The sequence below is a fragment of the Sminthopsis crassicaudata genome, chromosome 1 (assembly GCF_048593235.1).
Source record: "Sminthopsis crassicaudata isolate SCR6 chromosome 1, ASM4859323v1, whole genome shotgun sequence".
Lineage (NCBI taxonomy): Eukaryota > Metazoa > Chordata > Mammalia > Dasyuromorphia > Dasyuridae > Sminthopsis > Sminthopsis crassicaudata.
Window position 1 is genome coordinate 496,741,498 of NC_133617.1, and position 25,132 is coordinate 496,766,629.

The 25,132-nt window shown below is 33.4% G+C and overlaps 1 protein-coding gene across 8 annotated transcripts in view; it reads right to left on the reverse strand.

Moving 5' to 3' along the window:
• Nucleotides 1–19,158: 19,158 nt before the first annotated feature.
• Nucleotides 19,159–25,132, reverse strand: part of CCDC192 (coiled-coil domain containing 192) — a 323,587-nt gene continuing 317,613 nt past the window's right edge. For 7 of the 8 annotated variants that reach the window (XR_012484650.1, XM_074281454.1, XM_074281451.1 and 4 more), the window contains one exon: nt 19,159–19,474. Coding sequence is in view for 7 of the 8 variants with exons in the window: in XM_074281454.1 (XP_074137555.1) it covers nt 19,203–19,474 (272 nt within the window). In the remaining variant the exon portion in view is untranslated. The remainder of the gene's footprint in view (nt 19,475–25,132) is intronic. The other variant, XM_074281452.1, reaches the window with a different exon arrangement.

The window sequence follows — 25,132 nt, forward strand, 5'->3', positions numbered from 1 at the left end:
TTTTATTAGCTTTTCCCTATTCTCCACATTTTAATAGATACCATTGTTTTTCTTTCAGGTACAAAAAGGAATCATTCCTCTTTGTGTGAGAGTTTTAAAAATTTATTTATATTCAATTTGAACGTTGTCAAATGTTGAATCTTGTCCTAGGACTTATAACTTGGTAATTCACTACTGCCATATGGTTTGTCTTAAGGGGTAAAAACTATCATAAATACTTTATCCCATTACAGACATTTTATTTAGTTATTTATTTATTTACTATTTACCATTGCAGGTAACTATACAGTTAATCTAGAACTAATAAGTACAAATGCTTCATCTTGTGAACTATTTACTGAGCTTAAGACTTGCTATAACTCCATTAAGAGCACCATTACAAATATATTTAGTGAAGCCAAATAAATGTCCATATCCCATGCTTCACTAAATATATTTGTAATGATGGCTTTGTTTTCTTTTTTACTGAATGGGAGTAGGAAAGGAAAAGGCACAATTTTGCTAATTGGAAAAATGTATTTTAATTTTTAAAATGATTTATAAGAAGGGAACAAGAATTTTACCATTATCTTCCCTCTTCCCCACCCCTCAACACATGTTTCTAAATAAAAAAAACCCAAAACATTAAATATGGGGTAGGCTTTATTTAACACATCAGAAATACTAAACAGAAAGATCCTTATCTGAGCCCAAGAATAATAAAAATAACGGCTTTGCCTTCTCTAATCAGCTTCTACTTTCTTCAAGGTCAAATATAGATATAAATGTTCTTCAAAATTGACATAGAATACTGCTCTAAAATAGAAGCTGTGGAGAAATCTGAAATAAGAAAAACTCATTTTCTTGAGTTCAAATCTAACCTCAGATATGATTAACTGTGTGACCCTGGGCAAGTCACTTAACTTATAGGGAACTCCTGTGTGAAAAAAAGTTCCTCTACTACTGAAGACTGATACCTTTTCTGCAATTTGTAGAATTGCCTGTAATATGGAAAGGCTGTATGCCAGAGGCAGCACTTGAACATAGGTCTATCTGACTCCAAGGTTAGGTTTCTATCCATTATATCATACTATTTTTCTATAAATAAGACAACACAGAACCTATGCAAGATAAATGTATAAGTATTTTATTAATGGAGAAGACCAATTAATTTGGGGAATCAAGAAAGACCTCTTATGGAATGGCATTGAATTTAGTCTTGGACAGAATTTCAAGATTTCAAGAGGCATAAATAAGTGAAGAGTGATTGCATTCAAGATATAGGAGACAGCCTCTCAAAAGGTGCAGGAATGAGAAAGGAATGTCATTTTAAAGAAACTATAGATAAACTATTATGAATGGAACTTGAAGTGTATAAGGGAAAGTAATCTGCAATCAGTCCTGAAGTTAGGTTGTAAAGACCTTTTAAATGACAAATAGAGGAATTTTTATTTTTCCTTAGAAACAATAGAGTCATTGAAGTTCAAGAGCAGGAGAGTAACACAGATCTCTATTTTAAAAATAAAAATTTGCTAGCTGCACATGGAGGATAGGTTAGAAAGGGTAGACACAAGTAGGGAAGATTAATTATTGATCTGCAGTACTGCTATTACAATAGTCTTTGTGAGGGGTGAAAATCTGTGAATGAGCAAGTGCAAGACATGGTGTGAAAATAGAATAAGACTTAGCAAATTAATATATATGGGATAGGGGAGGGAAATGAATAAAAATGAAAAACATGAAGATAAAACCATTGCTGGCTTGGGGAGCTAAAGGGTACCCTCTTCCATAAGAGTCATCTCTACTTTGGTGTCATTTGGGAACCAAGCTGAGTGCTGGAAAAACATGTCTTCTAGTGCCATACTATTTTTCCTTGTCTCTTTCTCTTTAGGTTCCTACAACAGAGCCGCAAGGTAAAATTCTTTAAAACAAACTTATTTGGCTCATTCCTTAAGGTCCTAAAAAAGACTATAAGAGTACTCAATGTATAAAGAACAAAGATATTGCATATAATATGAATTAAGTATGGAATAATTATTTGCTTCTTCCACATATACACCAAAGAATAATACTTAAAATATAAATGAATCATAAGCACATATTGATAATGACAAGACATGAAATAGTAATACATAACTCCTACTCTATTCTCCTAAGAAGCTTACACTCAAAATATGAAATATTTTGTGGAATTTTTAAATAGTTATTTCAGCTTTCCTTCAGCTCTACACTATCTGAAAAACTCAAATGTTCATGTTTTTTGGCAAGCCAGGCCATAGCTTGGATTCATCTTCCTGTTTGTGGTCATCTCCAAGATATTTATAATTACAGAAAGTTGTTGTTGACATTCAGCTTTAATTGAGATAAGGTCTCCAACTCACAAAGTTACCTTCAAAGCTGAAAATTGAGAGTCCCAGAAGATTCTAAAGTCTCTAACTCACAAAGTTACCTTCAAAGCTGAAAATATCTTTTTCACAATGAATTTTTGGTCACCTAGGTTCCAGGAAAGAAACACAAAGCAGAAAAGGCATTCAGGTCCTTGAAATTCAGTCTCAGAATAACCCAACTAGAATATATGCTCATTGGCATATAATAAAGTCACCATTGCTGCTAGGGTAAGGTTGGAATGATCTTCTCCTTTTTAATGGAAGGTCCCAGGGTCATTTCAAGCCCCTCCAGAATTTATCATATTAGCTAATTTGATAGTTGTGAGGTGGTGCTTTATACCTATTTTAAAAACTTTATTTAAAATATTTTAAAAATTAAAAAAAATTTAAAAGTAGAAATTTTGTATTTCTCTAATCAATAGTGATTTAGATAATTTTTTATAAAGATAGCTTTGATTTCTTCTTTTGAAAATCTCCTGTTCATATCACTTGACTAACAATTGGGTGAGATTTGTATTCTTATAAACTTGACTCATTTCTCTATACATTTGAGAAATATGGCCTTTATAACAGAAATTTGTTATAAATATTTTCCCCTAGTTTTCTGCTTTCCTTGTAATCTTGGCTGCATTGGTTTTGTTTGTGCAAAGCCTTTTTAATTTCAGGTCATTAAATTTATCTATTTTATAATCCATTGTGCTCTCCTTATCATAAATTTTTCCCTTATCCATAGATCTGAAAGGTAAAATTTTTAAATTAATTTTATAATTATAACTTTTTTTGACAATACATATGCATAGGTAATTTTTTACAACATTATCCCTTGCACCCACATCTATTCCGAATTTTCCCTCCTTCCCTCTATCCCCTCCCCTAGATGGCAGGTAGTCTCATACATGTTAATTGTGTTAATAGTATATCCTAGATACAATATATGTATGTAGAATTGAATTTCTTGTTGCACAAGAAGAGTTGGATTCAGAAGGTAAAAATAACCTGGGAAGAAAAACAAAATTGACAAGTAAAATTTTCCATAACATTACCCTTTATGTATAAATTATGTACTTATTTTGACCTTATCTTGTTATACCATGTAAGATGTTGTTCTCTATCCACTTTCTGTCATACTATTTTCTTGATTCTTCATGAAACAAATTTAATACCTATTCCAATATTGTGTTACCAATAAATTTGATAGGCTTGCCTTTTATTCATTTATCTATCCCAGTTACTGATTTTAAAGAATGTTTTACAAGATAGAGTTAAGAACAGAGCCATGAAGCATAGAAACTTCATTAAAGATTTATGCTAGTCAGCTAAAAAATTTTTTTTGATATGGTCCTTAAAATATCTGTGAATGTGTTCATCTTACCCATATCTCTTAACTTTAGCATAAAAATATCATTAGGAATTTGTTGAATATTTTTCAGTATTTTTTGGTTTAACAGAAATCTTGATTTAATACCTTATGATATAAAATTTATTTCAATATTTGACTTTAATAGTTATCATCCAAATAGAAAAAGTATGTTGTTAGTTGTTCTTATTAAATTATGATGCTCCTTATTTCAGTCCTACTCACTATTATTAAAGATGATTGTTAATATTTGCCTAGTGAATTTCTTCTTCCCTGATGTCATTCAGGTGTCCTTGAAATTAATTGAAAGCTAGTCAAAAACCCTTAACTGAGTAAAAGTAAATCTTAACACATTGCAATACACTAAACTAGAATAACAACTGTAAGTGTCATGGTCAATCACTTCCATATTGTGAAACTCTCACTCTTTCTTCAAAATACCTCAAGTATTAAATGTGAACCATCTGACATACAGAGCATTGAAAGTGCCAGTGTCATTCTTTGAATTTGTAAAACCTTATTCATTTTTAATATATTTAGCTAGAAATTAATCTATTTAGAAGTACTAGTATTTTCAAATTTTTACTTCTAGTAGAAATACTTGTATTTCCTAAATACACCTCAGTGGATTGTCTTGTTCACTCCTTGGAGCAAATCCTACTTGGAAGGTCACTACTATGGATGAATGCACAGAAGAAAAAAATTAAAGGTTTTCTATGTTCCAAATTTTGGGGATACAAGTATGAAAGTGGAGATAGTCCCTTTCTTCAAGAAGCTTGTATTCTTTTGGGGGAAACATCTATAAGAGGTTGATGACCAATAAGGGATATTTTGATTCAGTAAGTTATATACATGCTAAGTGAAACTAAATATTAGATTAGAATGACATACCCTTTTCAGAGTTAATGGCAATATTGATTTGGTTGTGATTTTTCTTATATGAGATAAAATTAGGAAGATAGTATGGTGACAGATCTTGAATTCCAGGAAGAGGAAGCAATAATGAGTTATTAAAGATTCTTGAGCAAACAAATAATATGACTACGTTCATGCTAAAGAAATTTTTCTGTCAGCAATATGAAGTAAATTTTTTTTATTGCACCTGTAATTAGGAAATATTTAACAAGGTAAATAAAATATATATTTAAAAATAACTCCCCCCAAGCCCTCAGAGTTATTCCTAAAACTCTGAGGGCAGATATAGCCAGTCATCATTTATTTTTCCAGTAATACTGTGATTTAGAAGAATGAGTTTTAGGGCCTACAAAAGCAAATCATTAATGGATTTTATATCTATTATAGCTGTCCTCTATCACTATACTACCTATTTAGGATTATTAGAGCTGTGAACAGAAACCAAATTTCATTTTAAACAGGAAGAAACTGAGCACAGATAGATAGGTAAAATGATTTATTCACCTGCTTATGGGTATAGTGGAAGACCAAAATCAGATATCCAAATACTCAGTCCAATGGTCTTTCCACTATATCACCTCCCACATACAAGCAGAGTCATATGCCAAGGTAACCAAATACCCAAAGGACATTCATGCAATCTCAGAATTTCAGAGTTGAAATGGGCTATCAAGCAAAACCTGTCCCAGGACTTGAATCCAGCCTTCTCTTATAGAAATATCAACATCAACACTTATTTGGAGAAGTCGTTTGAGTGAATATTTCACCAGTTGCCAATGCAACACTATTTTCAGATTTGCTCTTCTGTTTTTAGTCCATTGTCTAAGATGCTAGTCTATGTGGAATATAACAGCAGCACATTAGATACAGCTATTCTTTTTTTCTTTTTAAAAACTTTTTATTTTATTTTTTTGCTGAGGCAATTGGGGTTAAGTGACTTGCCCAGGGTCATACAGCTAGGCAGTGTTAAGTGTCTGAGATCAGATTTGAACTCAGGTCTTCCTGACTTCAGGGCTGGTACTCTATCCACTGCACCACCTAGCTGCCCCAAAGCTTTTTATTTTCAAAACATAAGCATAGTTTTCAACATTCACCCTTGCAAAACCTTGTGTTCCCAATTTTTTTCTTCCTCCCTTCTCCCCACCACATTCCCTAGACAACAAGTAATTCAATATATGTTAAACATGTGTAATTCTTTTATACATATTTCCACAATTATCATGCTGTACAAGAAAAATGAGATCAAAAAGGGGAAAAAAGGAGAAAGAAAACAAAATGCAAGCAAACAACAGCAAAAAAGTGAAAATACTATGTTGTGATCCATACTCAGTCCCCACAGCCTCTCTCGAGTGCAGATGGCTCTTTTCATCACAAGACCATTGGAACTGGCCTGAATCATCTCATTGTTGAAAAGAGCCAAATTCATCATAATTGATCATCATATAGTCTTGTTGTTGAGATATACAACGATCTCCTGGTCCTGCTCATTTCACTCAGCATCAGTTCATGTAAGTCTCTCCAGGCCTTTCTGAAATCATCCTGCTGATCATTTTTTACAGAACAATAATATTCCATAATATTTATATACCACAATTTATTCAGCCATTCCCCAACCAATGGGCATCCATTCAGTTTCCAGTTTCTATCCACTACAAACAGGGCTGCCACAAACCTTCTTGCACATATGGGTCCCTTTCCCTCCTTTAAGGTCTCTTTGGGATACAAACACAGTAGAGACACTGCTGAATCAAAGACTATGCCAGTTTGATAGCCCTTTGGACATAGTCCCAAATTGCTTTCCAGAATGTTTGGTCAGTTAACTATCAGTTTCCCCACATCCCCTCCAATATTTATGATTATCTTTTCTTGTCATCTTAGCCAATCTGAGAGGAGATGAGGAGATACCTCAGAGTTGTCTTAATTTGCAGTTCTCTGATCAATAGTGATTTAGAGCATTTTTCATTTTCTAGAAATGGCTTTAATTTGCACATCTGAAAGATAACCATGTTCTTAAGGTGACTCTGTGTTAGCAGCAGCATAGAATCTTCTAGCCAGAAAGGACACTGACATTTATCCCTCTTAAAGCACATTGCTCCTTTGTTCTTGAAGAGGACTAATGATACTATGAGAGTGATGTCTTGATTTGTGCATAATTGGATTTAAGTGTGGCAGAGCTATACAAAGCTATCAGATTCAGTCTTCCCCTCCAAAGTCATCGAACTTCAGTGGCAAATGAAATCCAAAGAGGATGTCATACTTAGGTGACAAAACTAATATATGATAGAGATAGAACTAGAATTATAGTTTCTTTCCTCTGTACCATGTATTTTGCCCTTCTGTTTAAATTTACCCTGTTCAAAGCAAAAGATAATCCATACATTTTGTATCTGCAGCATGGTGTGTGCATGTGTCACATATACACTCACATACACACATATGCACATGCCATGTTAAGACATGTGTTTATACATACACACAGGCATATATATGTGTGTCAATATGTCAAATCTATATAAATAACTATATATATATATACATTGTATATTATATGTACTATATATAAATTATATATATTTTCTCTCCTATGCTTATATATAAATATATGTATGTATTTATAGAGGGTATATATATACATATATTTAATTTAGTCTGTTTTTAACAAATATTTGTTGAACTAAAAGAACTATGTTCACAAGTAATTCATTAAATTGAATGGAAAACTTATTGACCTTTTAAAAGATCTGAAAAAAATGATGGAAAGGAGGACAGTATAGTGACACTATTCTTGCAAGGTTATGTCAGGAGTGCTAAGGCACTGAATATACTTTGACTTTTCAGGATAACTAAAGACAGGAAAAATATCATGTTGGGCTTTTATTGTTGGTAATAATACTGAAGAAAAGAGAAGGCTCAAAGAAGGGACTGCTGGTCATGTTGGATAGTATAATGAGTAAGGCAGGGCTGTCCTGCTCTTACTATCTCTTCTGCTAGGAAGAGTCTTTGGACTTGGGAGAGGAAGACTTGTGGAGTCAAAAATGAATGCTAGGGAGTTGGGACCTAAGGCAACACCTAAATATTATTCTTAATGAGTTCAAATGAGTTGGGCTGAATAAACTAAATCCTAGAGAATTCAATGAATTGTCAGGTGTGAATGCCAAGCTACTCTTTTTTTTTTTTTTTTTTTTTTTGGCCAAGCTACTCTTAGTGATATTTATAAAATCATAGAAATGAGTTATACCACAGGATTAGAGAAGGACAAATATCCTTCTAACTTTTTTTTAAGGAAGAGAGCAATGTCTGAAAACTTAAGACTCCAATGAGTTTCTATTATTGACAAAATTCTTGCCAAAAAAAATTGGCAAAAAGAAGACAGAATAATTTATTTTCTTCTTATGACCAAGTTGCTAGTCCAGTAAATGTTTAATCTAGATTTCACTATGAAATTTGACAATGTCTCTCAACTTATCTTGGAAAAAACCCAAAACTTATCTTTTGAGAAAAACACATCGAAAGTAGTATGGTTATGCCCCAATTGATAAATGACCAAAAGATATGATCTATGTCCTAAGGGATACACATTCATGCATATCCTTCAATCTAACAACACAGCTACTTGGAGTAAATACCAAAAGAGATTTTTTTAAAAAGGAAAATGATCTATATGGACAAAAAATATTCATAGTAACTCTCAGGGCAAAAATAATTGGAAATTTAGGGGATACCCATCAATTGGGGAATGTCCTAATAAACAAACTATGGTGTGTGTTTATGATGGAATATTATTGTTCTATGGAAAATAATGCGCAGGATGCTCTCAGGAAAAAGGAAACCTGGAAAGTCCTCCATGAACCCAAGCAAAGTGATAAATGTATTGTGACAAAGTAATAGCAATGTTCTAAGATAATCAGCTATGAATGACTTTGCTATTCTCAGTAGTACAATCATCCATGACTACTTTGAAGGACTTATGAAAAATCTTATCCATATCCAGAGAAGGAAGTAATTGTGTCTAAATATAGATTGAAGTATTCTCTACCTCTTTTTTAAAATTAATCTTTCTTGAGGGTTTTTATTTTCATTAGGATGGGAGATCTATGGTGTTTTTTTTCCCCACTACTTCACTTTTATGGACATTTTTCCCTCCATAACTTCACAAGTGGTTTCTTAACTATGGTGGGTTAAAGAAAGAATCTAGAACTCAAAAAATTTGAAAACAAATATAAAGAAATGTTTTTGTTTTGAATCTAACTGGATGAAAAGATTAAATACATAAAATAAAACATCAAAAAAAAAAGAACATAGTATGGTTAAATGCATTCATAGATGGTTGAATTACTGGGCCTGATGGTTCAATGTCATCTTTGAAATTATGTAGTGAAAGGACTCTGTGCTTGGCCTTGTGTTTGTTTTGTTTTAGAATTTATATTAATGACTTGAATTAAGGCTCATTAAACTTTCACATAACACAAAGCTATAAGCTAACAAGCCAAATGAAATAATTAGCATCTCCCAGGCAGTGTAAAAAGTTCTGGAGTCAGAGGAACTGTGTGTTCAAATTGCAATTTTACCATTTATTACCTTTGTGACCCTTAGCAAGTTACTTATCTACTGGAAACCTCAACTCCCTCATCTATAAAATGTAGTATTTGGATTAAATGACCTTTAAAATTCTTTTTAGTTTCAAATCTATGATACAAATAGATTTTGACAGTCTATTAGGAAAATGAATACTGGAAAAACTAATTTTTAAAAATATTATTTCTATTCCTGAAATACAATGCTAATATTATAAGATAATCTTAAACTGCTTCCAAAGAAAAAATGCTCATATGATAATGCCAAATTTGTAGACATAATGCAAGTGAATTAGATGCCCTACTGTGTATAGGACATAAATTAATCTTTGGTTTGTGACTTCTATTTGGTGGCCTTGAAAAATAACTACCCTTTTCTTTGGAGCAGGTTAGGGTGGAGGAAAATTGGTCTTAGTAGAGAGGCAGGATAGGTTACCTTATCTTTATTACACCTTGGCATTATTAGATAAGATATAGGAACTCACATTGTCAGTAGTATGTTTTGTTATGAACTTTGATCCCTCCTGGACGTACTGTTCTTTAAAAGTCATGTTTTTCATGCAAAATATAAGCTCTTCCATACTAGCAAATCTGGAAAAAATAATTTCTTGAACCCTTACAAATGTTAACAGTATTTTATTTTTTCCAATTACAAGTAAAGACAAATTTTAACATTTTTTAAAAATTTGAGTTCCAAATTTTTTCCCTCTCTTTCTCACTTCCCCTCTCCCTGTATAGGTTATATATGTGATGCTTTAAAAATTTTAATGAAAATATAATTACATGAGGCAAAATTTAATTTTCACACTATGTAATCTTTATGTGAATATGCAAAATGTTGGTTAATTCCAATTCTTGTTTCTATCAATGATTTTTACAATAATAAAATGTAGTTCTTTAAGTTCAGAAAGTTGAATAGCCAGTCTTTGCCTCCTATTTTCTTATTTTTTCTTTTCCTCTTATTTGTGACTCAGCATCAGTTTTTCTCTCTGGTTCCTCTATATTTAGCAATAGGAAGATTATCTTTACTTAGTCCTGCAACATTCATCAGCACTACTCTATTTATCATGTTTAAATAAGAATTCCTCACTTGACTGTAATATAGAAGAAAATGAATATTGTGGAAGCAGAGGTGGGAGGTAATTCCAATTTGGCAAGAATTCAGCCTCTTACAAAAAGGCAAATTTATTTCTACAGAATAGATCTTAGATACTTTTTACTTTTGTATCTGTCCCATAATTTACTTTTCCCAAATCCTGAAACTTGTTATGAAGAAGACTACATTCAAAATGAAAACATCTGAAACTAACAGGTTGAAAAAAAGAGAACTGAGGAAAACCCATTTGTCAGTGGATCTGTGATAAGATTAATATGGCTATTCTCCTCAATTGATGCAGGTAAATAACTTATTCATGCCTTTTCAATAGGTGAGGGTCTTGTCCACATTCTTTTATAGATCTTCCACAGAGGATCCACCCAAAGAGTTAGGAGCCTTTTAGCCAAAGAATTTTCAGTAGCAGTGCAGTACTTGAGGTTTATATCTGTTATTGCTTGTTCTGGGCATAATCTTTACTAAAATCTTTGTGAACAGAAATATGCTGCCATATATTTTTATCCATCATAAATCTCTCCATGCCCTTTTTTAGCCAACCACAACTACAACTTTTACAATGAATGAGTGAATGAATGAAAGAAAATTCATTTATTAAGTACTTGCTATGTACCCCAAACTGTCTTGAGTTCTAAGGATTTAAATGCAAAAACCAAGATAGTTCCTGCACTCAAGGAACTTATTTTTAAAATAATATTTTATTCCTCCTCCAATTACATGTTAAAACAATTTTTTAACATTCTTTAAAGTTTTGAGTTCCAAATTGTATCCCTCATTCTCTTTCTTCCTATCCTCCCCCTTCCCTGAGACAGGAAGCAATCAGATTAAATACAAATCATGTAAAATATTTCCATATTAGTCATTTTATACAAGAGGAAAAGAAAGTGACAGAGAAAGAGAGAAGAAAAACAGAGAGAGAAGGAAGGAAGAAAGGAGATAGAGAAGGAAAGAGGAAAGAAGGAGGAAAAGGAAGGAAGGAAGGAGGGAGGGAGGGAAGGAGGGAGGAAAGGAAGGAAGAAAGAAAGGAGGGAGAAAAGGAAGGAAGGAAAGAAAGAAGGAAGAAGGAAATGAGAAAGAAACAAAGGATAAAAGAAAGAAGGAAAGAAAAGAAAAAGAGATAAAAAGATAGCATGCTTCATCACCAATCCTTTGAGATTGTCTTGGATCATTTTATTAGTGATAAAGTAAAGACAATTACAGCTCTATATTTTGTGTACAACGTTCTCCTGGTTCTTCTCTTTACTTTGCATGAGCTCAAATAAATCTTTCAGGTCTTTTGAAAATGATCCCGTTTGTCATTTCTTATGGCACAATAACATCCCATCATAATCATATGCCACAACATGATGCCCAATTGATAGGCATTCCCTCTATTTCCAATTCTTAGTTACCACAAAAATAGCTGGTATAAATATTTTCAAACAAATAGATCCTTTTCCCTTTTAAAAAATTTTCTTCAGGATACAGATCTAGCAGTGGTATTGCTGAATCAAAAGGGATACACACTTTTATAACCCTTTGGACATAATTCCAAATTGATCTCCTTCAGCTGGAGATCTGATCCACTGGATCAGTTCACAACTCTACCAACAGTTTTCCCACATCCCCTCCAACATGTATCATTTTCCTTTTTTGTCACATTAGGCAATATGATAGGTATGAAATGTTACCTCAGAGTTATTACAATGAACATTTCTCTAATCAATAGTGATTGAGAGTATTTTTTCATATGTATGTGTGTATATAGATATCTTTGATTTCTTTGTCTGAAAACTGGTTGTTCATATCTTTTGATCATTTGTCACTTGGGTAATGACTTATGTTCTTATAAATTTGACTCACTTTTCTATCTAATTGAAAAAAAGGGCTTTTTAACAGAGATACTGGCTGCAAAGATGATTGTGATTTCTGTTTTTTGTGGGGAGAAAATGGAGGGCTGCACTCTGCTATTAGTCTTGCCATGGAGTAGGCAAGCTATAAGACTTTCATACATATTCCCACCTCTAAGGAGACTATCAGATTCAATATATATGTCTCTATTACACATAAAAATATCCTCATTCTGGGGTTAAAGGTGTAAAAGGTTAAGAATGAAAATACGTTTTCCTGATTATTCTCAATGTGATAGTTATACTTAGCTTACTAACCCCAACTTAGATTCCTTCAACCAAAAACTAGTGGCCTAAAAATTATCATGAATGGTTAAGAGATTTTATCAAATGAAATAATTATCAGATCTTAGGAAAATTGAGTTAATGGGAATAGAACAAAGAATACAGAAAAGCAGATGGACTCATCAGCTGGGAGCAATATAAGATCTGAATTCAATCCAAAAAGAATGAGAGCAATATAGAGTATGCTAAGCAAGGAATTGGAAATTGAATGGATGCCCATCAGTTGGAAATGGCTAAATAAGTTATGGTATGTGAATGTAATACACATTATTGTAAACAATAATATTTTGTTCCATAAGAAATGATTAGCAGACTGATTTCAGAAAATCCTGGGAAGACTTATATGAACTGATGCTGAGTGAAGTGAGCAGAACCAAGAAAATACTGTACAAGTAGCAAGAAAATTATGTGATGATTAACTGTGATGAATATGGATCTTATCACCAATGTGGTGAATAACGGCAATTCCATTAGATTTGGGATGGAAAATACCATAAACATTCAGAGAGAAAACTATGGAGACTGAATGTGGATTTATCTATAATATTTTCATTTTTTGTTTGACTTTTTCTGTCTATTGTTTTTCCCCTTGTGTTACCATTTTTTCTTACACAAGATGATAAATAATGGAGATATGTAGTATCTCCATTATACATATTTAACCTATATCAGATTAGGATAAGTGAGGGAGAAAAAAATGAAACACAAAGTCTTACAAAAATGAATGTTGAAAACTATATGTATTTGGAAAAATAAAATACTACTGAAAATTAAAAAAAAAACATGTATCTGAGTGAGGTAGCATTCTAGTGTCATTAAAAATGCTCCAGTTTCCCAAATGCAACCTATTCTCTTTCTTCTGTTTAAATTTGAGATCAATTTATTATTCATCCATAGGTATGTCCCCAAATTTACATGTTGCTGGTCAATAGACTCATTATTCTACTGTATCATATTCTGGACATTAATTATTTTTTAATCTATTTTTCCTATCTGGTTTGTCAGAATAATGTCAAATATTATTAGGAGCATATTAAAGAACTTTCTATAGTTTAATGCACAATATGATTAAGAAAAAAAGATGTATCTGGAATCTCTCTTGCATTTGGATCAATATGCAAGATATTCTCTAGGATATTGGAAAAGATCCTAGGCAAGCAACTGGTTAATCTGTTTCTTAATGTATGTTAATAGGTGGTTGTTGAACAAAGTTACCATTTATATTTTGCCTATTATGTATCAGCTACAGTGTTAAATTCTCTTATCTCAGCTGATCCTTTTAACCTTTTGAAATATATGCGATTATTTAAGCTCATTTGTAATTGAGGAAACTGAGTCAAACAGAGATTAAGTGACATTACCCAGGCTCATGCAATTAGAAAATGTCTGAGACTGGATTTGAACTCAGTTCTTCCTGACTTTAAACTCAGTTCTCTATTCATTTTACCCTCTGCTATTTATAGTTGTATATATCAAAAAATCTTGTATATTTTAATAGATACCTGAGCGACTCCTTGTTGAAGGAGAGCATTTAAATCTTCCTTGTGCTCTATTAAATCAAATGAGATTTTGTAACTAATAAGCACAAAAGTGATTTTTTTGTTATTCTTTATGCTTTTGCGTGTCAATTATGTGATTATAAAAATATAAACTAATATAAAATGAATGGAAGCTGCTCCCTCTTTCATTGCAGATTCAATGAGAATATACATTTTTAATCTACACAGAGATCATTTTCATAAAGATGAAAAAAAAGCATGTAGGTTTGTTGTTACTGATGATCTCTCAGTCACTTTGGGGAGGGTGTTAACATTATCTGTAATTTCCCCCCATTCTTTTGTTATCTTACCCATTCTCAGACACCCAGTAAAATAATCCTTCAATATTTTCAAGACTGTGTCATCCTCTACTGATATTTTCATCGTGTACTTGACCTTGTCTAGCTGCTCTCCTTAACTTGATATCTCATTTTTTAAGTAACATAAACATTTACATAATAAAGTCCAAATGTAGTTTTCCTCTGTTATTTTTGATGGAAATGAATCATTATAGTAATTTTGACAAATTTGTGTAATGTCTTCCTACTGATTTTATCCATGAGTGTCCTTGAGATATGTGGCTTATTTGCATCTTATGCCAAATAGACTTGTTTTCATTTCTACTACATTTCACTCTTTAAATAGATATATTCATAATCTTCCCCCCTTTCTCCATTATGTTATTATATAAATGAGTTTGTTTTATCAGATGAAAATCACATTTTATCATTTTTAAACCATCTTCTCATGCTTAAATTTATATTTTGTAACAAAACTACATACTGACTTGATTTGAAAGACTTTTTCAAGTTATTCATAGAGTGTTTCTTCATGTGCAACAGAAATTGACAAAAAAGGTAAACTTGTCTTCATGTTGATATTTTTGCTTACATGGAGAGTAGTCATTGCAAGTGTACTCTGCTCTATGTGAAAATAATTTTATTGCCCTTGGGTTCACATTGAAATGCCTTCCCCCAACATTTTTGCCTCTTAAAAAAGATCCCATGATACATTTTCCATTTAACTGTGATTTTCTTTTGTCTTCTGCTTTTCATTTTAAGGATATTGATATAAGTATAGTTCATTGTGATATGCCTTTCTTGATTCCTCTTGTTAGCACACTCTACCTGCTAAAATCATCTTTTACTTATTTATTGCATCCTCCAGTAAAATGTAAGCTCTTTAAGAATAAGGATAAGTTTTCATTTTTTTCCTTTGTGTTCCCAGTGGAGGGCAGAGTGCCTTATGTATATTAAGCCCTTAATACATGGTTGAATGAATAAAAAAAGCATTGATTAAGCCCCACTATGTGCCAGATACTGCATTAAGTATGTTTTGGGGAATATAAATAAAAGTGGCACAATTCCTGTACTCAAGGAACTTACATTCTAATAGAAATAGCACGCACTGAGGAGTGATAGCCAGGGAAGCAAGCTTTAGTCTAAGAAGTTTCAGAGATAATAGAGCCATATGGCAGTTAATCAAGCCTTTTAAGGAGCAGTGGTAGTATTGATTTATCTATTGTTTCAAGAATAAGAAATAGAAAAGAGTTTTGGTAGTGGAAAGGTCATATATATAGGGAAAGAGAAGAGATGGCAAGATGCCTGGCATATAGCAGGATACAAAGCAGTCTGGATATAGAAAGTTAAGTTTGTATTCAGGCAGGTAGGTGATACAAGGGATGGAACACTAAGCCTAGAGTCAAAAACAAACAAACAAAAAAAAAAACCCCTCTACTCAAATCTAATCTCAGATATTTACTAGCTAAGTGATCCTGGGCAAGTCACTTAAACTATTTGTCTTACTTTCCTCATCTGTAAAATGGGATAATAATAGCATCTAGCTCTCAAGATTATTCTAAGAATCAAATAAGTTAATAATTATGAAATACTTAGGACAGTGCTTGGCTCATAGTTATTATTATTATTATCTCATTTACCAATCAGAACATCTCAGCCCCAGGGTACAGTTCCAAAGCTGAGTGTATAAACCCATGTAGGGAAGTGAGACATGGTTTCTGGAAGTCCAGACAACGAATGCTGTTCTAGTTATAAAACAAGGCAGACAGTGAGATGTTAAGAATGGAAGACTGTATGGAATGAGAAGCATGGTCTGCGGTTGATTTGCACTTGCTCACTCAGTCACCAATAAGGGCATCTCAGCCTGGGATGGAATTCTAAAATTCTAAATGGATTTACATTTTGTTAAATGGAATTGAATTGTTGTTGAATATTTCAAAACCCTCACATTTGATTACCTATAGTTAATGTTTGAAGACATTTCAAAAGATGTGATCCTTTCCCCAACATTTTGCCACAGTCATTGTTGAAGCAGAAAGATACCACACAAGACTAAGGGTTATTTAAAATGCTTTCATTCTTTTATGGATTACTATGGCCAAAGAATTTAGGACCTGATTATCTTCTCTGTCCTTAGCTAGGCTCATCCTCAGAAAACAGCTGTATTCTTTTGTCTGGGCCATGACCTAAGCCCTTCCAGCATGTTAGAATCTGCCAGAGCATATACTCCCTTGGCATAGATTCAAGAACCTCAGTCACTTCCATGCAAGGATGAGATATCAGAGTTGGATCAAGTGAAAATAGTTGAAATTAAATCTTACCATTTATTTTCCACTCAGAGAGACATACCACAATAGTAAATGAGCTGTGTTTGACAATCTTAAGTTCTTGGATATGTTTGAGGTAGGTGAAACGAGCACACTTGAATTAAAGTTGTTTTTTTTCCTCCATTTTTTTGAGTATTTATTGTTCATTTGTTTCAGTTGTGCCTGACTCTATATGAACCCATTTGGGGTTTTCTTGGCACAAATATTGGAGTGGTTTGCCATTTCCTTCTCTCTCTAGCTGTTTTTATAGATGAGGAAACTGAGGGAAAGAGTTACATAATTTGAGCAGATTCCCACACCTACTGTCTGAGGCTGGATTTGAATTTAGGTCTCTAGCTCTAGTACTCTATCCAACACCACTTGGCTGTACTTAAAATGCTATATTATTATAATTCATTGAACTTGATCCTTGAAGTTCTGGATAACCTTTTCATAAAGGACTTCACACAGAGCATTTTCTAATGTTCTTTTAAACAATATTGCATATTATAGCTATCTTTATTGCTATCTTATCCCTGTATAAGATTGTAAAGTCCACATGGACAAGTAAGGTGACATATGTAATCTTTGTAACATCCACAGTGCTCTGCAATCACTGATGCTTACTAAAGATGAACTAAAATAATGACCCTAATTATCAAATTTTTGTTAAAAGATTGAGTGTCTTGTATCTAAATTATCTTGTATCATCTACAAAAAATGTAAGACTAGATAAACATTTTTGAGAACTAATTTTCTCCTAATCAAAAAGAGTTGTAAGTCCTAATTGAGTCTTCAGAACAAAAGAATGGGCAGCCAGTAGCAGAAAATACTCATCAATTGGGAGGATTAAGGCAGATTGTAGGAGTTGTCATCCAGTGATATATCTTGTTCTTTTTTCCACTTCTTAATATCAATAATTTTTTCTTTAGGTCCCTATAAAGTTTAGAGTTTTAGAGAACTTTGTTACCTCTTGTATAAACTATTCTGTTTACCTCTGTACCCTCTTTCTACATTTCTAATTTCAGAGGACACTGTAGGCATGGATGGCCATACCAGCTTTTGAAATAATTTTTATATAATGTCATAGTGAATCATTAAGAGATAGTAGAAAAAAGATAGTAGAATTGGAAGACTTGGACTTGAGCCTTAGCTCTGCTATATACTTCCCTAAATGTAAGTTTTCTTATCAGTAAGGCAGGGATTATAGGAACCTGCAGATATGTTGTAAGGATCAAATGGGATAATGGACATAAAGGAGCTTTGTAAGCTTTAAAGTGCTATATAAATGAAAACTATCATTAAGGGTCAAGATTCTTTACTCTTCTTTTGTGGTTGGTTCTAGGGAAACCTCATTTCTTATCTCAGAGGAGAATGGCTTTATTCATTATGAATAAGAGGCATAACTGCATACATGTTAATTTATTTTCCTGGTGATGCTATCTTCATGATAAAAAGTTTAACTGCTGCCAAAAAATAGTCAAAGGAGATTCATCTAGGATTCGAAATCTTCTGCATGGTTTGCTTGTGGTATGCACACAATTTGTGCTTATTGAGTATTTGGTTTTCTTTTTAGTTAATTCCTATCCCATGAAGGCTCAATAAATTTAAAAAATATATATTTATTTTTTAAAGGCTTTGAAATTCTGTTTAGGAGCTAGATAAGATTTATCAACTAGGCCTCACATTATGAATAGATACTAGAAGTTTCACATTGGCCATCATTCAATAGGTACCATTTTGTGGGTTTTCCTCATGGTTATACCATGAACATAGCTGTGTTGATACACAGCTGAAGCGAGGCTGTCAAGGGGATGCTGTTGCCCAGACATCTACCACTGATATCTACCTACCATGATGAAATAAATCTCAGCAGTATTACATATTTCACTTAAAACATAACTTTTCTCTTAATGGAAAGATGAATTTATTGAGGGTTTTTGTCAGGGGAGGAGAATATTCTACAAAACCTACCTCCTTCTTGTTCTTCTAATTTCTTTGGTTTCATTTCAACAAACCCTTTCTAAATGTAACCAAAATGCATACCATAAAGAAACAAACCTGAAAAACAAAAGGACAGAGCACAGGCTTATTTACTCTACTGGACTGGTAATGCTTCTCCTTCTCTGGCACTTTCCCAGGAGAGTTCACCAGTCAAAACCTTTTCATTGCTCCAATTCTCCTTTCACAATACAGCTGCATATAAAAGGAGTTTGAGTTATTTTCTTCCTCCAAGGGCAGTTTTAATGAGTTCCTTCACTACTCAACTTCTTTTGTGTCTCTCTCCCCCTACATGCCCTACTGTCACTGAAACCTGGCTAATGATTTACAAACATCATTAGAACTCTGATTGAAAGCCTGCCTTCCTAGATCCTGCAGATTGATGCTAGCTATATTATGGGGGGATTCAAAGGCAGACTTTTGCATTTGCTTCTTAGCCCTTTCCCCTATCTTTCCAACAGATTCTCTTGACCTTGAGACTGATACATAGTGAGGCTACTTCAGGTTGCTGTCTAGCTTGGTGACTTAATAAACTTTTATTGTCTGCTTACTAAGCAATCTTTACAAATTGTCATCAATGTCCATAAAAGTATAGTTATCATTACAAGCACTTGGTGCTTCTGGAAGGTTTTCAATTTTGACCATTGCAGATGCTTGCTCTGCTTCCAGCTGCTGTATCTTCTTTTCCTTTTCCTCTAAAACTTCTTCTAACTGATTAATCTTCTCTGTTTGTAGTGACACTTGTGTAGATAACTCCATAATCAGACTAATTCTTCTATCTCCTTCTTCCACAGGTGGAAGGCCTTGGCAGGACTCTTCCAGAGAGTTTCCTTCTAGAACAAACAAGAGAAGGAAAGTTGGGATTGTTTTAATTGAATTTTCTGAAAGCTAATGACAGGGAAGAATAAAGCCTGCATTTTTCAATTCTTAAAAAAGAAAACAGAGGAAACAGAGATGCTCATTAGCAGAAAGGAAGAACCAATCATATTGCTCATGTCAAGCTATATTGATGAAGAGTGATCAGTGCCATGCTTTACATCATTGCTAAAATAATAAGTGAGAATTAATCTTTGCAAATTCCTAGGACCTGTGAACTCATCACAGCAATCATTAAGACTAGGGATAGAATTAGCATGAACAGTCTACCCCAAAATTCCTTAAGGAAAAAGTAATATATGAATTTCATAAAAGGCAGGATCAGGTAGGAAAAAGCTATCCAATTTAACATTCAATTCATTTTTATTCAACTCAATTAAAAACATTTATCTTGCCTCCTTTTCACATTAAAGCATTAATGAAAAGAAAAATAATACTATAAGTATCAAACCCTTCTAAGAAAAATAACTGTCCTGTATCAACCCATCGAACTCTCAATCGTTTACATCATAAAGCACTTTACAAATATTATTTAATTCATTCTTATTCCTTATCAATAATTGACAAGATTCTCATCTCAATCTCAGTTAGGTTGGGATCAAGACCCTGCTGAAAATAGGAACCAGTATTAAAGCCTATTATAAGAAGTTGTGAGTTAGAAATGCTCCAAAGATGAAGTCCTTTTGTCCTTACTTCACAGTTTTGCATGGGTCTGGAAGGGCTGACAAGGCTGCCCTCAGCTTTTATTTAGCCTAAGAATCTAAGCATTAGCATTACTCTACCATCTCCAAAAAAAAAAAAAAAAAGTCTCAATAGCAAAGTTGTCTAAGTTGCATTTAAATAACTATTGCATGCTAAAAAAAATAACTACTATAATTTTTTAAAATCACCAATGTTTGTATGCAAATAAGAATTATTTTGGAAAAGGGGTCCCCATTCTATTGATGAAGAAATTGAGGCTCACAGAGCCTGTTTAACATGTCCTTATACATGAGGAAGAAGAGCTGTGAGTTGAATTTAAGTCCAAATTCAGTATTCTTCCTACCAATCCACTGTGCTTCTAGTGCTTATCCAAGTGTCAATAAAAGTATATCCTAAATAATGAAATCTTTAGTTACAAAAACATGTTTTCTAGGGCAATTAAGGCTTTATCTCTAGGGAGATAATGCCACATGGTGATATGATACCTGTAAAACTGCTAAGTATAAGATAGACTTATTACTGGAGTACAAACATGCTAATGATCCAAAATGTGTTTGGGGGAGAGGGGAAGTGTAGGAGAGGAAGAGAGGTAGGATTTGTGATCTGTTGTCTTAAATTAGTAAATTTCTCTAGGGACAATGTACTAAAAATAGAGTATATTGAATTGCATAAACAACACAATTCCCTAGACTTTTAAAAATTAACTAGAAAAGAATTTAGGCTTTTACTAATTAGTCCCACAATCAGTAAACATTTATTAAGTGCCTACTAAGTGCCAGGTACTATACTGAGCTCTAGGAATACAAAGAAAGGCAAAAAACAGTCTCTGTTCTTAAGGAGCTCTAAGTCTAATAGTGGGGGAGAATATAACTATGTACAAATAAGACATACAACAGGATAAATATGCAGATGATAAGGTTGAGATTCAGAAGGAGACCCCAAAAGATTGGAGTCACAGACCAGTGTCAAGAGGTGTCTCAAAAGAATTTGTAGACTTGAACTCATCTACAAATCAAGGAGCAAAGTTTATTGTAACACCAGTTGAAGTGGGCTAAGTTCCAAAAGAATTTAGTAAAGCACCAGAAGCAAGAAGATGAATTTACAAGAAAAAAAATGAGAGATTAGGTGCCTCATCTCATCAATATGCTAATTTTATGGCTTAGAGGTAGAATTGAAGAGTGGTCTTATAAATGGAGTTAAAGGGTGGGTTTGGTATGCACCTCATTATTATCTCAGAAACTTTGCTATTACTGTCAAACAGATTGTTTTCTGATAGCCAGCACAGTTTGTGGCACTCCCAGGTTAACTAGCCTTAAGATTATTGCTGTATCCTCCTTAAGAACTACATCATATCAATAGTGTCAGTGAATTGTCCTTAAGATGGCAGAATAAGAGAAAACAGAAAAGCCCAATGCTCTATCCCAACTAGAGAGAGGGGGGGGGGAGGGAAGGAGAGGGAGAAAGAGAGGGAGAGGGAGAGGGAGAGGAAGGAAGGGAGAAAAAAAGCATGCTTCATCATGAGTCCTTTGGGATGATCAGTGTATTGCTGAGAAAGTAAGACAATTACAGTTCTTCATTGTACTGTATAAAACATTCTCCTGATTCTTCTCACTTCACTTTGCATAAGCTCAAATAAGTCTTTCAGATTTTTTGGAAATCATCCTGTTTGTCATTTCTTATGGCACAATAACATTCCATCATAATTATATGCCACAACATGATGCCCAATTGATTGATAGGCATTTCCTCCATTTTCAATTCTTAGTTACCACAAAAATAGCTGGTATAAATATTTTCAAACAAATAGATCCTTTTCCCTTTAAAAAGTTTTTCTTCAGGATACAGAGCTAGCAGTGGTATTCCTGAATCAAAGAGGATGCACACTTATATAGCCCTTTGGACATAATTCCAAATTGATCTCCATCAGCTGGAGATCTGATCCACTGGATCAGTTCACAACTCTACCAACAGTTTTCCCACATCCCCTCCAACATGTATCATTTTCCTTTTTTGTCACATTAGCAATATGATAGGTATGAAATGTTACCTCAGAGTTATTACAATGAACATTTCTCTAATCAATAGTGATTGAGAGTATTTTTTCATATGTATGTGTGTATATAGATATCTTTGATTTCTTTGTCTGAAAATTGGTTGTTCATATCCTTTGATCATTTGTCACTTGGCTAATGACTTATGTTCTTATAAATTTGACTCACTTTTCTATCTAGTTGAAAAAAGGGCCTTTAACAGAGATACTGGCTGCAAAGGTGATTGTGATTTCTGGTTTTTGTGGGGAGAAAATGGAGGGCTGCACTCTGCTATTAGTCTTGCCATGGGGTAGGCAAGATATAAGACTTTCATACATATTCCCACCTCTAAGGAGACTATCAGATTCAATATATATGTCTCTATTACACATAAAAATATCCTCATTCTGGGGTTAAGGGTGTAAAAGGTTAAGAATAAAAATACTTTTTCCTGATTATTCTCAATGTGATAGTTATACTTAGCTTACTAACCCCAACTTAGATTCCTTCAACCAAAAACTAGTGGCCTAAAAATTATCATGAATGGTTAAGAGATCTTATCAAACGAAATAATTATCAGATCTTAGGAAAATTAAGTTAATGGGAATAGAACAAAGAATATAGAAAAGCAAATGGACTCATCAGCTGGGAGCAAGATAAGATCTCAATTCAACCCCAAAAAGAATGAGAGCAATATAACTGCTTAGCATACTCTAAGATTTCAGGCACTGGGAATCAAGGGACATTTTGAGGGCAAGCCTCCTTTCCTGGATGTACTTCTAGGGTAATCTCATATCCACTATTCAAAAGTCCTTATTTGCTTCTCTCAACCTCATTTTCATAAGTGTATATAATATTATGTGCTCTGTGGTTTTTTTTTTAAATAATCAGGAGTTATATTTCCTTACACATATGCATTATTAGCATCACAGGACAGTTACTTAAGAGAACTGCCCCAGAAAAAGAGAGGTTAAAACAAGTTATAGGGGCAGAGACTCACATACACCATGTAGGAAGAGTGAAACAGTTGGTTGATTTGATCATTTTGGCTTCCATACGGAGGAGCTATGATAGTAGATAAGAAAATGTTATGGAAGAAATACTTTCATGAACTATCAGTTCAAGGGAGGCAGTCATTCACTAGTCAGGTGATTGGTGACCAGGGCAGAAGTTATTCCCATACAAACTCTCCAATTTGGGCATCAAGGTAATTGTTAAGGAAGTGGGTGGACTTAAGAGATTGTGTACTATGTTTCAAGATTTGTAAACATATAGCATTTCTAAAAACAACATTTTTGTTAAAAAAAAATTTTGTGTGTGTGTGTGTGTGTGTGTGTGTGTGTGTGTGTGTGTGTGTGTGTGTCTAAAATGCGGTCCTTTTAAGAAACTGTATTTCCTTTTGATCTTTGATCCCTTTGGGATCCTCCTGGGGAAGGCATATCCCCCTAGATAAGTTATCTTTCCAGGATGCCAGAGTCTTTGATTCATTTAGAAATCCTGGTGAAAAAGCACCTCTGTGAAGTGCTGTTAATTCCAATAGAAGATCCAGGTTGTCCCAGCCTCCCGACCTGGTCTGACCAGCAAGGGCTGTACCAGCCCTGACTAAATATATTCAATAGCTTACCTGCACTAAAGTCTTTACAGATGAACCTAGAAGCTCACTTAGCTGCCAGGACCTTCTGTCCCCTGAGAAAGCATTTCCAATAGATCTGCCACTATAGAAGTCAGTCTCTTGGTAAATTGATTTCTATCTAACAAACAATAAACTTTCATTTTGCAACTAATATTTGGGAATAAATGAATTCTTTCACTCCTAAAACCTGCGGCTGATTTAAAGGGGATTCTTAATAACTCTCTTATTGCCACTAATCTCTAGACCACTAGGAATTGATACCATTCAAACTGCATCAAAATAATACAACCATTCTGGAGAATGACGTGGAATTATGTTCAAAGTGTATAAAACTATGCTTACTCTTTGATCCAGCAGAAACACTACTGGGTCTGTATCCTCAAGAAATCTTTAAAGGAGGAAAAGGGAACCACATGTGCAAAAATGTTTGTAGCAATCTTTTCTGAAGTAGCAAGGAACTAGAAATTGATGGATGCCCATCAATTGGAAATGGCTGAGTAAATTATGGTATGTGAGTGTAATGAAATATTTTTGTTCCATAAGAAATGATTCAGACTGATTTCAGAACACCTGGGAAGACTTATATGAACTGATGCTGAGTGAAGTGAGCAGAGCCAAGAAAACACTGTACACAGTAACAAGAAAATTATGTAATGATAAACTGCAATGTACTTGGGTCTTATCACCAATGAGGTGAATAAAGGCAATTCCATTAGATTTGGGGTGGAAAACGCCATGTCATCCAAAGAGAGAACTATAGAGACTCAATGTAGATTGAAGTATATTTTCACCTTTTTGTTTGTCTTTTTTTCTTGATTTTCCCCCCTTTTTCTTGCACAACATGATAAATATGGAAATATATTTAAAAGAATTGTATATGTTATATATATATACATGCATATATATATATTATATATATGTTGAAAACTATTTGTATTTGGAAAAATAAAATACTACTTAAAATTAAAAAGAAACATGCATCTGAATGAGGTAGCATCCTATGGTCATTAAAAATGCTCCAATTTTCCAAATGCAACCTAAACTATTCTCTTCCTTCTGTTTAAATTTGAAATCAATGTATTATTCATCCACAGATCTGTCCCAAATTTACATGTTGCTCTAATGACTCAATGGACTGACTATTCTACTGTGTCATATTCTGGACATTAATTATTTTTCATCCATTTAATTTTTCCTATGTAGTTTTTCAGAATAATATCAAATATTATTAAGGGGGTTTTAAAGAACTT